Source organism: Lathyrus oleraceus, chromosome 1 (assembly GCF_024323335.1).
Source record: "Lathyrus oleraceus cultivar Zhongwan6 chromosome 1, CAAS_Psat_ZW6_1.0, whole genome shotgun sequence".
NCBI lineage: Eukaryota > Viridiplantae > Streptophyta > Magnoliopsida > Fabales > Fabaceae > Lathyrus > Lathyrus oleraceus.
Window position 1 is genome coordinate 327,942,773 of NC_066579.1, and position 13,654 is coordinate 327,956,426.

The 13,654-nt window shown below is 34.4% G+C and overlaps 1 protein-coding gene across 1 annotated transcript; it reads right to left on the reverse strand.

The window, feature by feature from the left end:
* Positions 1–4,555: 4,555 nt before the first annotated feature.
* LOC127105085 (uncharacterized) lies at positions 4,556–5,470 on the reverse strand. The gene is made up of 2 exons (XM_051042253.1): positions 5,149–5,470; positions 4,556–5,076 (listed from the first exon to the last, which is right to left on the reverse strand). Exons 1-2 carry the CDS (start codon positions 5,468–5,470, stop codon positions 4,556–4,558), a joined length of 843 nt encoding a protein of 280 aa, XP_050898210.1.
* Positions 5,471–13,654: the final 8,184 nt, after the last annotated feature.

The window sequence follows — 13,654 nt, forward strand, 5'->3', positions numbered from 1 at the left end:
ATATATATATATATATATATATATATATATATATAAACAAAAAAATATATTATATTTTAATTTTTTTAAAATAAATTATTGCACTTGCGCGACCCGTGCGAACGCACGGATCCTTTACTAGTTAATTATATACTAATAACAACCACAAAAATAAATATTACGACAACAAAAAATACAAAAACACGTCTAAAATAGAAGCAGTTTCTAATCATCCTCTCTTCCATGTTCACCAATGCATAAATGTTGAGAATTTGTCCATACTTCTAAATGAATATGGTGAAAAATCAACATTATTTATTTCTGAAAAGTAAAACATTAAACTTTAGCAACAAATAAGAAGAGAGAAGATGAAGAACTTAAAAGTTATAATTATGTAGAATTTACAAATTTATAATTATCCAGAGCTTAGATGAAACAATTGACAATTGGATTTAATTGAAATACACGGACAGTGTAAAAAGATTTTACACCGTCAATTAATCATAGCCGTTGGATGTTGAAACAAGTTTGACTTTTATTTTAAAAATCTATAAAGTAATGCAAACGGGTGACGGTGATGTATCGATTGTGTAAAACTTTTTACACTGACAGTGTATAGTAATTAATCTCTTGACAATTTGTAAATCAAATGAACATGATATAAAAATAGAAAAGGAATATTAAAGCCACCCAGCATTATGATCCTGAATTCACTTAAAATACAAACGAATTGATACAAACACTAATTTTGAAATTGTGTGGCCCAACGTTTGGTTAGGTTTAACAAAGTACTTTACAGTATTTAAGAATTTTGAGGAGAATTTGCGTGGCAATTTTGGGTCCAGCTTCGATGTTAATTGCAAGTCCTAAGTCCTAAGTCCAATACCAACGGTATTATTATACTTATACATATGACTTAAATGACTGTTACCAACATTCCTTCATGGATAAAGAAGCTCAGACTGACTCAATTGATTTTCCTTTAACTACCACACATGCAAGTGCACCTAGATATTTTTCTATAAAAAAACTCAAGAAACCAATTTATTAATGAAATAATAAAAAAGAATAAGCTTAGGAAAGGATTGTGGTCACATTAGGAAAGGGTTGTGGTCACCCTAAGAAGATGAGAAACTAATGAACCAGATATTAAACATGTTGGAAATAAATTTCTTTTGTGTTTAGGGCGAGTGTGTGGGAATATTAGAGGTTTGAATAGAAACTTGATTGGTAGGAGAATTATTTATGGAAGAGAGAACTTTGTATTTTTGCTTGATACAAAAGTGTAGGATTACATCTCTATTTATAGTACTCTAAGGAGAACTCCAGACACACTAATTCTAGAGAGTTCTCAACTCTAGACATTCAAAGAGTATTCTAGAAAATATTGCAATCCTAAGAAATATCTAGACAATCTAAATACTACAAGACTTTTCTAGAAACATTACCCAAAATAAACTAAGCCCAAAAATCAAATAATAAGGTTAGGCCCAAATAAAATTTAATATTTCAACATCCCCCCTTAAACTTGATTTATGACTCCAAGCATATTCTTTAGCTTCACGAGAGTTTCCAACTTGAGTGGCTTGGTGAAAATGTCGGCAGCTTGATCTCTAGACATCACATACTTCAATTTCACCTACTTCTTCTCGATGCATTCTTTTATGAAGTGGTAACGGGTATCGATGTGCTTATTTCTTTCATGAAATACAAGATTCTTTGCCAAAGCAAGTGTTGATTTATTGTCAACACATATTTCGACAGGATCTTCTTGTGGCATTTTTAACTCTTTCAACGAATTCCTTAGCCAAATTGCATGACAAACACATGAAGTGGTGGCAACATACTAAGCTTCACAAGTTGACAATGTGACGATAGGTTGCTTCTTTGACATCCAAGTGAAAGCAGTATCTCCCATAAAGAACACAAAACCAGTAATGCTCTTTCTATCATCCAACTCTCCACTCCAGTCGCTATCACTATAGTCAATAATCTCATAAATGTTAGAAGAGTAATAGTGAAAGCCAAAGTTTGTTGTACCTTTGATGTATCGAATAATTCTTTTTGCCGCCTTGAAGTGAGTTGTTGGAGCTTCCATGTAGCGGCTTACGACACCTACAACATAGAGACTATTTGGCCTTGTACTTGTCAAGTAACGCAGACTTCCAACCAAACTTTTGTAAAGAGTTGGATCCATAATCTCTCCATTTTCATGCTTACTCAACTTATTGCCACATTCCATCGGGGTGCCAACTAGATTGGCATCATCCATCTTGAACTTCTTAAGGACTTCTTTGGTATAGCCTTCTTGGGTGATAAAAATTCCTTTGTCTTCTTGCTTTACTTTGATGCCGAGATAATATGCCATGAGCCCCATATCTATCATCTCAAATTCATTTGACATGTCTTTCTTGAACTCTTCGAACATTCTTAAATTGTTCCTTGTGAAGATCAAGTCATTAACATATAAGCACACAATCAAAATATCTCCACTTTGCCCTTTAATATAGAGTGCATTCTCATATAGACACTTGATGAAATTCTTGTCGATTCGAATATTCCAAGCTTTCAGTGCTCGGTTGAGTCCGTACAATGCCTTCTTCAACTTCAATACTTTTTCTTCTTGCCCTTTTACTTCATATCCCTGTGGTGGCTCGATATAAACTTCTTCTTCGAGAAAAACATTCAAGAAGGCCGACTTCACATCCATTTAATATATCTTCCATTCATTTTGGGTTGCCAAAGAAATGATCAGTCTAATAGTTTCAAGACGAGCAACTGGTGCAAATACCTCATCATAGTCAATTCATTGTCTTTGACTATAACCTTTTGCCACCGATCTTGCTTTGTATCTCTCCACGCCTCCTTTTTAATTCTTCTTTGCCTTGTACACCCATCTTACTCTGATTTCTTTGTGTCCTCGTGGAAGTGTAGTAAGTTCCCATGTATCATTCTCCATGATTGACTTTATTTCTTCTTCCATGGTGTCTCTCCACTTTACGTTTTCAACTGCTTTTTGATAGCTTAGAGGCTCGCAATCACCCAAAAGGAAAAAGAGGTTAATGTCTGTTTTGTTTGCGGTTACCTCATAAAGCTGTCCAATAATCCTTAATCATGGTGTCCTCTCACTTGAGCTTGTTTCATCCAACCTTGGTGTCGGTGAGGTCGGTGGTGTAATATGTTCCTTTATCATTGGTTGTTCCATTTCGTCTTCTTCTTCAAAGTAAGGAAGAAAATCGTACTTGTCTTCTTGAACACTCCAATCCCAACAATATTCTTCTTTGACTCCACGTCACGGCTTATGACGATCTTTCCACTATTTTGATTATAGAGCTTGTACCCTTTGGAGCTTGAGTCATAACCCACGAATACATACTTCTCACTTTTATCATCGAGCTTTGTTGTCCTTTCATCTGGAACGTGGGTATATGCAATGCTTCCAAACACTTTAAGGTAAGAGATCCCAGGCTTCCTTCCACTCCATTCTTCTTGTGGTGTCTTCTCATGCACGCTTCTTGTTGGGGAAAGGTTTGTCAGGTAAACCGCACATGCCACTGCTTCGGCCCAAAACTCTTTCGGCATCTTCTTGCTCTTAAGCATGCTTCGCACCATGTTAAGTATGGTCCGTTTTTTCTCTCTGCCACTCCATTTTGTTGAGGTGATCTTGACACTGTTAGTGGGTGGAGGATTCCATGGTCTTCACAATATTTGTTAAAGTTTTCAAATATCTCATGGCCTTAATGGAAAGACCACTTTCTTTCTCCATAAGGGCTTTGAATTTCTTAAAGTTTTCAAACACTTCTAACTTCTTATTCAAGAAATAAACCCATGTTTTTCTAGAATAATCATCAATAAAGAGGAGAAAGTATTTACTCTTACCAAGAGAGTTTGGATTGATTGGTCCACATACATTGGTGCGTATGAGCTCTAGCGGTTTTGTCGCTCTTGACGTTGATTCCTTTGGAAAGCTTTTCCGGAATTGCTTCCCAACTAGACATCCTTCACATAGTTGGTTTGGGTGGTTTATATTAGGAAAGCCTCTCACCATCTCCTTCTTTGACAAACATTTTAGAATGTCAAAGTTGAGATGTCTGAATCGTAGTTGCCATAGCCATGAAGAGTCGGTATAGAAAATCTTGAGACACTTTGCAACATCATTTTGAATGTTCAAGAGGAACATTCTATTCTTTGACATAAGCACCTTAGCAATTAAGTTATGTCTACAATCTCTTAAGAAAAGACTATGTTCTTTCAATTGGATGTCATAGCCTTTCTCTAATAAGTGTCTCAAGCTCAAAATGTTATTCTTCATGTTAGGAACATAATAGACATTGGATATGAATTGATGACTCCCATTGTTTAAGTGTATAAGAATTTTACCTTTGCATTTGACCGGTATCTTTGAGTCATCTCCAAATGAGACATTGCCAGTTGTCACTTCACTGATCTCTACGAACATGCTTCGATCGCCGCACATGTGATTGCTTGCGCCGGTGTTGAGGTACCATTTGTTTTTTTTGTCTTCAACTTGGTTTTGGCACGCGAGCAATAAAGTTTCTTCTTCTCCGACTTTTTCTTATACAAAGTTAGTTTTCTCCACAACCTTCTTCGAGAATCTACACTCAGATGCATACTGACCGATCTTGTTGCAGTTGAAGCACTTGATTTGTGATTTGTCACACCTCGACCATGAATTTCCTCTTCCACGATCTCTTGTTGCTTGTGGATTCCAACTTCTTTCTCCATTGTTATAGTAGTTGTTGTAACCGCCTCTTCCTTCTCTTCCATTTCCTCGTCCATGCCCACAATCTTGGCCACGACCTTGTCCTCTTTGGCTCTTGTAATTCGTATAATTTATTTCCTTTATGTTGAGTTGTAGTAGTTGCTCTATAGCCTCCTTTTGTTTAATTTTTCTCTTTTGTTTTTCTTCGTATGCTTGTAAGGAACCCATTAGTTGCTCAATAGTCATGGTCTTTAAATCCATGTTTTCTTCAATGTTGCTAACAATGAAGTCAAAACTTGGATTTAAAGTGCAAAGTATTTTTTCCATGACTTTCACCCCATCAACATCTTCGCCATTTCTTTTAAGTTGATTGACTACGACCAATACTTGAGAAAAATAATTAGAAATTGACTCAGACTCTTCCATAAATTAACATTCAAAATCACCTCTAAGAGTTTGAAGACAAATCTTTTTCACCTGTTCAACTCCTTTGTTGCAAGTTTGAAGTTTGTCCCATGCTTTTTTGGTCGTCGTTGCGTTGGAGATCTTCTCAAATGTATCTTCATCCACCGATTGATAAATAAGGAAGAGAGCTTTCTTGTCTCTCTTTCTTGACTCCTTCGATGTCTCCTTTACACATTGGCTTAGCGAGACTTCATCTTGCTCCTTGAAGCCTTTCTCAACGATATCCCACACATATTGAGCTTCTAGTAACACATTCATCTTGGTACTCCAATTTTCATAGTTGTTCTTTGTGAGGATCGGCATTTGGAAAGGGAAACCTCCATTCGCTATTTTTTGAGGATTTTGAAGCTCTGATACCACTTTGTTAGAAATAAACCCTTTTTGTGTTTAGGGAAAGTGTGTGGGATATAGAAACTTGATAAGTAGAAGAATTATTTATGGAAGAGAGAACTTTGTATTTTTTTTTTATACAAAAGTGTAGGATTACATCTCTATTTATAATACTCTATGGAGAACTCTAGACACACTAATTCTAGAAAATTCTCAACTCTAGAGATTCAAAAAGTACTCTATAAAATATTACAATCCTAAGAAATATTTAGACACTCCAAATACTATAAGACTTTGTTAGAAATATTATCCAAAATAAACTAAGCCCAAAATAACTAAGACCAAAAATCAAATAATAAAGTTAGGCCAAAATCAAATTTAATATTTCAAACAAAACAATGCACAAGATTGTTGGAGTGATGTTGCATTTCGATGCTCATTAGCATAAAACTTTTGATCACCAAAGGAGAGTTAAAAAGACTGAGTGCCTTTGCATCATTTCATTCATTTTCTTTGGAGATTTAGAATACATAGCAAGTTACAAGGCTAGAGAACTTCACATAGAGGAAAAAGAAACAAAAGGTACAGAGAAACTAAAATGGAAATCAATTAGTAATTATGCTGCGGTTTCTAAAGAAATTCATCAAACAATTGTTTCATAATTTACATCAGAAATTCAACCATTATCTTCCATTCTTGATAACAAGGCAACTGCTTCATCAAACAACTTTTCCTTACAAAGCCCATTTATCATTACATTCTACGTCCAAAGAGTAAGAGAATATCCTGTAGTCAAAAGCCCTTGGAAAATCACTTGAGAATTCTCAAGTCTTTCACAGTCAAATAACGTATTTAATTTTGTTAACTGAACTACTATATAAAATACCTTTTAAATTGGTTAAAAATTACATTTCACATCAGCTGTTTATCCGATATAAAGTGGCATGGTGTAGTATGTCTGACGTTTTTCACATTGGACAATCAACCGATATGAATAAATATCCAGCGAAGTGGTATATGATATTTTAGAGTTATCTATTATTAACTGAAGTGGAATGACTTTTTTTCCATCGATGCTAATTTTCGATATGATATTTAGCTTTTTTTTATTTAATTTGAAATTATTAGCTTTTTCTATACAGGGTATTTCTAGAAAAAAATATTATTAAATAATATTAAAAATTTTCAAAAAATAATATTATTGTATATAAAAATTTAAATTATATTGATATGAAAATAAATTCATTACCATACTAATACTTGTTCTTGCTCAAAAAACATCAATCGGTTAACCTCCTTGATGCTAGTCAGGGAAGGTCATAAACAATTGGTTAAAGTGTTTGTGATGAATATAGATGATGATGAGACGAGCGAGTCATTTTCTTTTTGGGATCCCTGAGTCTTACAACTTTTATATTACTCTCACTCAATCCTCTGTTCTATGTTATTCATCGTGCATCTCCCCCTCTTATGGGTCTCAAGACCTATTTATGGTGGCAGTCTCACCATTCCTACTGAATAGTCACGATAAATAGGTTTTATGTACATAATAAGCCTAACCTCTTATTTAACTATATGTAACTGACTTAATAAGTACTTCTAACCGTTTACGGTCATTAGTGATATGTAACTGATTTATTAATCATTATGTAACGATTTTTGATCCTTAGTCTGCCTCTTAAACGTTTAAGGAACCCGGACGCCCAACATCAGGGACCGGTCCATGCATGTCGGTCTGAGGTTCTTACATGATCATCTCGACCAACATTGAAAATAGATATCTCGGTTAAGTTAGAAATTATGATTTCATACCTCGGTCGGCCAAATAATTTCCGGCGCAATGACGTGAGCTGACGTGGTAAATATTTTATAACATGGGGCCAGATTTCTCTCTCTCTCTCTCTCTCTCTCTCTCTCTCTCTCTCTCTCTCTCTCTCTCTCTCTCTCTCTCTCTCTCTCTCTCTCTCTCTCTCTCTCTCTCTCTCTCTCTCTCTCTCTCTCTCTCTCTCTCTCTCTCTCTCTCTCTCTATGTTTGGATCCTATTAAGTTCCTTGGATTTAAGACAAAGTTGTCTTTTTTCTTGCTAAGGAGAAGGATAAGCCATAAGGGTAGGTTGGGAAGATTTACGACTTTAATGATGTCGAAAAACACTACGTTTTTAATAAAGAAGCCAGAGATCCCTAGTGGCTTCTTGACCTAGTGTCGTCATAGAACATATTAAGTTCCATACATAGTGAAGTCGGAGAGCTCTTAGTGGGATCTCGAACTTTTGAACCTTTGTTCTATCGTTAGTCATCCTTTTTAGATGCATGAGATTATGGATGATTCTCCTTGTAATATTTTAAGCCCATCTGAAGTTCGTTGACTGTTTTATTGCTGATTTTTATGTGTTTTAAACTGTCTAATCTTTGATCATATACATATATCGTTGTGCTCATTTTAGACGTTTTTAGTATCATATTCATGTTTCGTTTTCTTATCCCATTTGTTCGTTTATACGAGCCTAGTAGCTGATTTGATAAGCCCCAAGTTATTTCAGTTTGGTAATGTATGCATCATGTCGGTTTGAGTATTATGGTATTCCGACTTTTATTGTCGACATCTCTCAAAATACTCTGACTAAATAAGATCCAGTTAGTCTCAGGCTACTGAAGTCGGGCTCATACATCCTGGCCAGAATATATATAAAATAATACTTCTTTAATGAATCAACATTTTTTCCTAATCGGACTATGGTGTCTTTGATTTAGACACATGTATCATAACGTATCGTTTAAGGTACATTATCTTAACCTAACTTGAAGTATGTTGATTTGGTAATTTTAAAAGGATAACTTATCCGACATTTAGAGCCACATGGGGGTCAATGTCAAATGGGGGCCAGAGGCTTTTATTTTGCATGAACGATGTTCAGAGCACTATAGGGGTTGATGTCAAATGGGGGTCAAAGGCTTATATTTTGCATGACCGACATTTAGAGTCTCATGGGGGTGGACGTCAAATGGGGGTCAGAGACTTATATTTTGTATGACCCAACCGCAGGCGATTATGGCAGATGCTTCAAGTTGCTTGGAGCTTAGTTAGGCCAGAGGTTTTATTAAACATTACCCGAACACAACCGATTATTCCAGGGACTTCAAGTTGCTTGGGCTTTAGTTAGGTCAGAGGTATATTAACTTAGTCTGACCATAAGTTTATTTTTACATGGTCGATTTTCCCCTTATGGAGGTCTTCGTCATTCTCGGTCCCCGTTTTTATTGGATGGTAAGTCTTGGTCCGGTCTTTGTTCCGACAACTATCCAACATAATTTTAAAAGTTTAGAAAATAGGAGGTCCCTCCCTCCCTCGTAGGAATGAGCAACGCCCTTTTTGCCTAATGTAAATTCTAAATTAGCTACAAACGATAGATAAATTAACTCGCCTTATCCAACAACAAAGATAGTTAATTTAAAGCATAGAATTGTATTTGTCAAACTTCCTGATTTTGTTGATGATCTCGCTTGGTAAATATATATTTCCAAGATTAGTTTTCACCATCCTACTTTTTGATACTCATGATGTAGTTGACATACTTCGCCTCCTTTTGGCGATGTATTAGTCTTTTGTAGCGCAACTCTCAAGAACATCCCTCGATTCATTTTACAATCACTGTGATTTTTTAATTTCTCAAGCAAACGCGTCGGTTGAGTCTGCTTGCTGGTTAGTTCGCCGCGTTATGACATACAATAAATCAAGACATAACTTAAGTTATGAACCTTGTCATTGATAAAACATGTATAATGTATAATATAGACAAATTCAATAACCAAGTAATGAGTAGGCATTTGGTGATCAGGCTGTGATTTGCTTGTTAATATAAATGCATATATTATACAGCTTACCATTTCTCCAATAGTATTATGTGATACAATATGTCACTAACTAATAAATTTGGCATTGCCATATGAACCACGCATACCCCATAAGCATTCTTAGCTTAGCAATATTGACCTTATTATCTTTTACTTGCCTTTATCACTTTGTAGGATTTTATGCTAGAACAGTGATGCTTAGTAATGTGATACTACATCTGCAAAGACCATTTCATGATAATATCATACTATATATGGAAAAAATCAGAAGAGTGGAAAAATAGGGAAAGGGAAAATCACAGAATAACCACGTACATAACCAAATTCAAAATCGGTAGATTGACTAATACAGTTCAGAGAGCTTTTGATAGAGGTAATTATTTTGGATTTCTAAGAAAGTCGCGTGGAGATGAAAGGGTTTGTAAAAAATCAGTTTCACGTAATACAGTTTAGTGCAATAAATAACACCTTACAAAGAATTTATCAATAGTGATGGATGCTCCATTCTTCCACTTGTATCAATAAATAACATAATCTTGTTTCTATTATTGATCTTTATCTGGTGACTATACCATCTCTTAAGCGGATATTCAACTCAAGTACAATAAAGAGATAAGTTGTGCATATTTCTCCTTCTCCCTTTCTAGTTTGTAAACCAGAAGTCATTATGCTGCGCAATTTTTCTGGTTTTCATGTCTATGGCAGAAAATGAACCTTTAACGTGCAAACACTTCGGTTTTACGATGTCGATTGCTTATTTTACTATGAATTTTAGGTGTTTGATTAGTAGAAATCCAACAATTGCTTAGGAGGAAGGGGTGTTCGATAAAATGTGTTGTCACAGTGTTGAATTGCAATACTAATATGATGCTGACGCCGAGGATAAAAGACATGCTCAAGTAATTCTTACGTTTCTCATTGAATGTTCGCAATCAATTGTTCGCAATCGATCGGTCCATGATAGTTCTGATTACCAACGTGTTGGCTCAAGACAAAATTTAGTAACATCACTAATGTTAGGTGTTGGAGCTGTAAATGAAGACATCAAAATAATTCTTCTTGTTGGCTTTATAGGACTAATTACAGGCATGGGAGTGGGAGGTTTTTACTGGTCTATCTTCTTGCAACACTTGCACACAATTTTTTTATGGATAGGTCCAAAACCCATGATATGTTGGTTGATTTTAAGGGAAAATAGACCTATAAATTAAAATATCACACATACAATATTTTTATATAGTCGATTCGGTTTAATTATTAAAATCTGATTTGTTGGTTGATTTGTAAACATGGCTTTCGAAATATTTATATCAGAAATCTAATTAAGACACCACCATCAGTTCTCACCTCATAATATCAAGTTATTTATTTATAATTAAAAGCTAGCTTGATATCATTTTCAAATAGATATTAATTAAAAAATTTCAATAGTACACCATATTTAAATTAGGTTTTCCAACCCACCTAACACCTTCAAATATCTATTAATTTTTTGATTTAATACTATTATTTATTTATATTTTAATTTGAAATGAGGACAAGAGAGAAAACGGTTTTTGATTGTTTGTAAGTAGTATCTATTAATTTTTTGATTTAATACTATTATTTATTTATATTTTAATTTGAAATGAGGACAAGAGAGAAAACAATTTTTGATTGTTTGTAAGTAGTATATGTTCAGAATTTTCTCCTTCTTATCCTTATTGATGGTCAATATATGTCTCCGATAGAGTACCGTACCATAATTAAATACCGACTTAAGATTCCTTTATTTTTCGTTGATGAGGTTTTCCCAATTTATTATAAGACATGCTTGGATATTTTTAGAGAACACGTCATTCATTGTAAGAAGCCTACATGATTGAAATACTGAAATGAATTTGTTATAGATGTCATATTTGATATATTTAGGCATGTCGGGATATCTGTGAAGAAAGAGACACTTGTGAATTTCTTGATTGACCCACAGGAGGGGAGATCGACACTTAGGCCAGCAAATATTCTGGTATACATGTGGGTAGGAGGAAAACATGCATGTGTAGACTTAACTGGGATTCCCCCGCTGGTGGGACTGAGGAGGGGTTTTATTGTGAGGCAAACAACTCTCAAAGTCGCTTTAAGTAAAGTGACCAATCATGAGAAAGTATGTTTTGACAATCAACATGCTTTTATACCATTTGTTCATGACACTTTTGATTTTCTAACACCATAAGTAGTTGATTTTTTTATAGAGAGTGCAAAGGTTCGTGCATAGTAATATTGTGTCTCAAAGGACAAGAATATAGTTTTTAAGAAGATTCATTTTGCCATTGTCACATCTCGAAAAACACGATCTTTCGCGATGGTTGCGAAAAAAATGATTTGAACAGAGTCGCCACCGAACTTTATTTATTCCAAAGAAGGAAAGGGAAAATATCGATAAAATCTTTAAAAAAGGAAAATGGTCGTCGCAACCAAATTCGGATTCGAGAGTCGATTATGCAAGGAGAATGTATTAACAACCCTCACGTCTGTTGTACTCAACGGGAACCTTTTAGTTAAATTTGCAATTGGATGTTAGCTTATGTTAATTGTTTTCTTTGAATGATAAAAATGAAAAAGAGAAAAGGAAAAGGGTTGCGAAAAGGTTTTTATTAACGTGTTTGACAAGATTGCGAGTCTTGCTCCTACGTATTCTCGGGTACAATGAGGAACTTAAAGCTTCGTAGTAAAGGGCAAGATAAAAGATGTTTTTAGTATTTTTTGTTATAGTGTTTGACAAGACGTTGAATCTCGCTCATACGTATCTCCAGGTGCGATGGAGAACTCAAAGCTACGTAGTTCTTGGTAGCAAATGAGTATTGGTTGATTGATTTTATCGAACAAGTGTTTAGATTGCATTCTAACGGTTAAACATTGACTTGTTTGCTCATGGAGGAAGCTTAAGCGCTAGTTTGTATTCGCATTAGAAAAGACTAAACAATGTTCTTTTTGAAAAGGGTTTCGATCGCACGGGGGCGAGAAGAGATATGTTTGATTTGTTTGAGTATGTTTTAGGGTTTGGAAGACGAATATTCATGACTTGCAAACAATTACTACTTGAGTCTAATATTCGGGACTATGACTAAATCTTTCACTAAAGTAGTATTTTTCTTTCCAATTTGTTGAAAAAGTGTTTGAATAATTATAAGTTTTTTGAATGAAAGACAAACACTTTAGCTTGCAAGTAATTACTACTTGGGTTTATCATTTTGGACTATTACTGGATCTTTCACCCAGGTGGTCTTTTTCTTTCGATTTATTATGAAATTGTGACGTCTTTTTGTTTTTTTTTATAGAAATACGAAGTATTTATGGCTTGTAAGCAATTACTACTTGAGTCTAATACATCGGGGCTATGACTGGACATTTCACACAGGTAGCCTTTTTCTTTCGTTATTGTAAAAAGGTCAAAGTATGAATTAGTTGTTTTGATTTTGATTATAAAAAGGGCTTGATGTTGGATCAAGCGTTTTGTTTGCGTTTGGAAGATGAATTGAGTTTTGAAAATGGTTTTGCGAAATGGTTTGAAGTCGATTGTGAATATGGGTTGATTTGTGAGAATCGAAATGGGATGATACGAGTTGTCAAAAAACCACTTGGCGTTAGACCAAGGATTTTTATTTATTGAAAATGTTTATTCAATTACCACTTATTATTTAATTACAAAGATAATCATAATGTGCTCAAAGCCGATTTATGCGTAATGACACAAGAGTGAAATATCATACGCAAAGATCATAACGCAGTGAAATATCATATCAACGTATCGAAAATTTCAACAGCATAATGGCATATAAATGTCGAATCCGCTGATCAAAGTCTAACATATCGAAAATTTCAACATCAACTCAACATTACTTACATCATTACACTATTTACAATGTTCAAAAGCTAACAACAAAGTCTAGCTAATATCTATAAACAAATAATCTAACAATTTAATTATCAATTGAAATTAATAAGAATAATAATTAACATAATTAATAGAGCAAAGCAAAAATGAAGGGGGTGCAAACATAATGAAGTGATAGTATCTAAATAAAAAAGTTTGGGTCAAGCCCATCCCAAAATGAGAAATAGAAAAGAAACTCTAAACATTTAAATTTTAATAATAATAAATAAATAAAATTAAAAAAAATGATGGGGGAAACCGTTTCCCTTGCTTATCATATCCAGAAAAATAAAATGGTCAAATCAAATAAAACTTCCCATAAGGTTCAATAGGGTGGCGCCACGTGGCCACCCTTTATCACCATTAAATGGAACAAACCCAAGGAAAGGAAAT

Bases quoted from the DNA above. Each gene is read 5' to 3' on its own strand.
- LOC127105085 (XM_051042253.1), bottom strand. From the start codon at position 5,470: ATGCCGATCCTCACAAAGAACAACTATGAAAATTGGAGTACCAAGATG. The intron at 5,077-5,148 runs GTGATTTTGAAT...TATTGGTCGTAG, and splicing joins TTGTCTTCAAACTCTTAGAG to TCAATCAACTTAAAAGAAAT.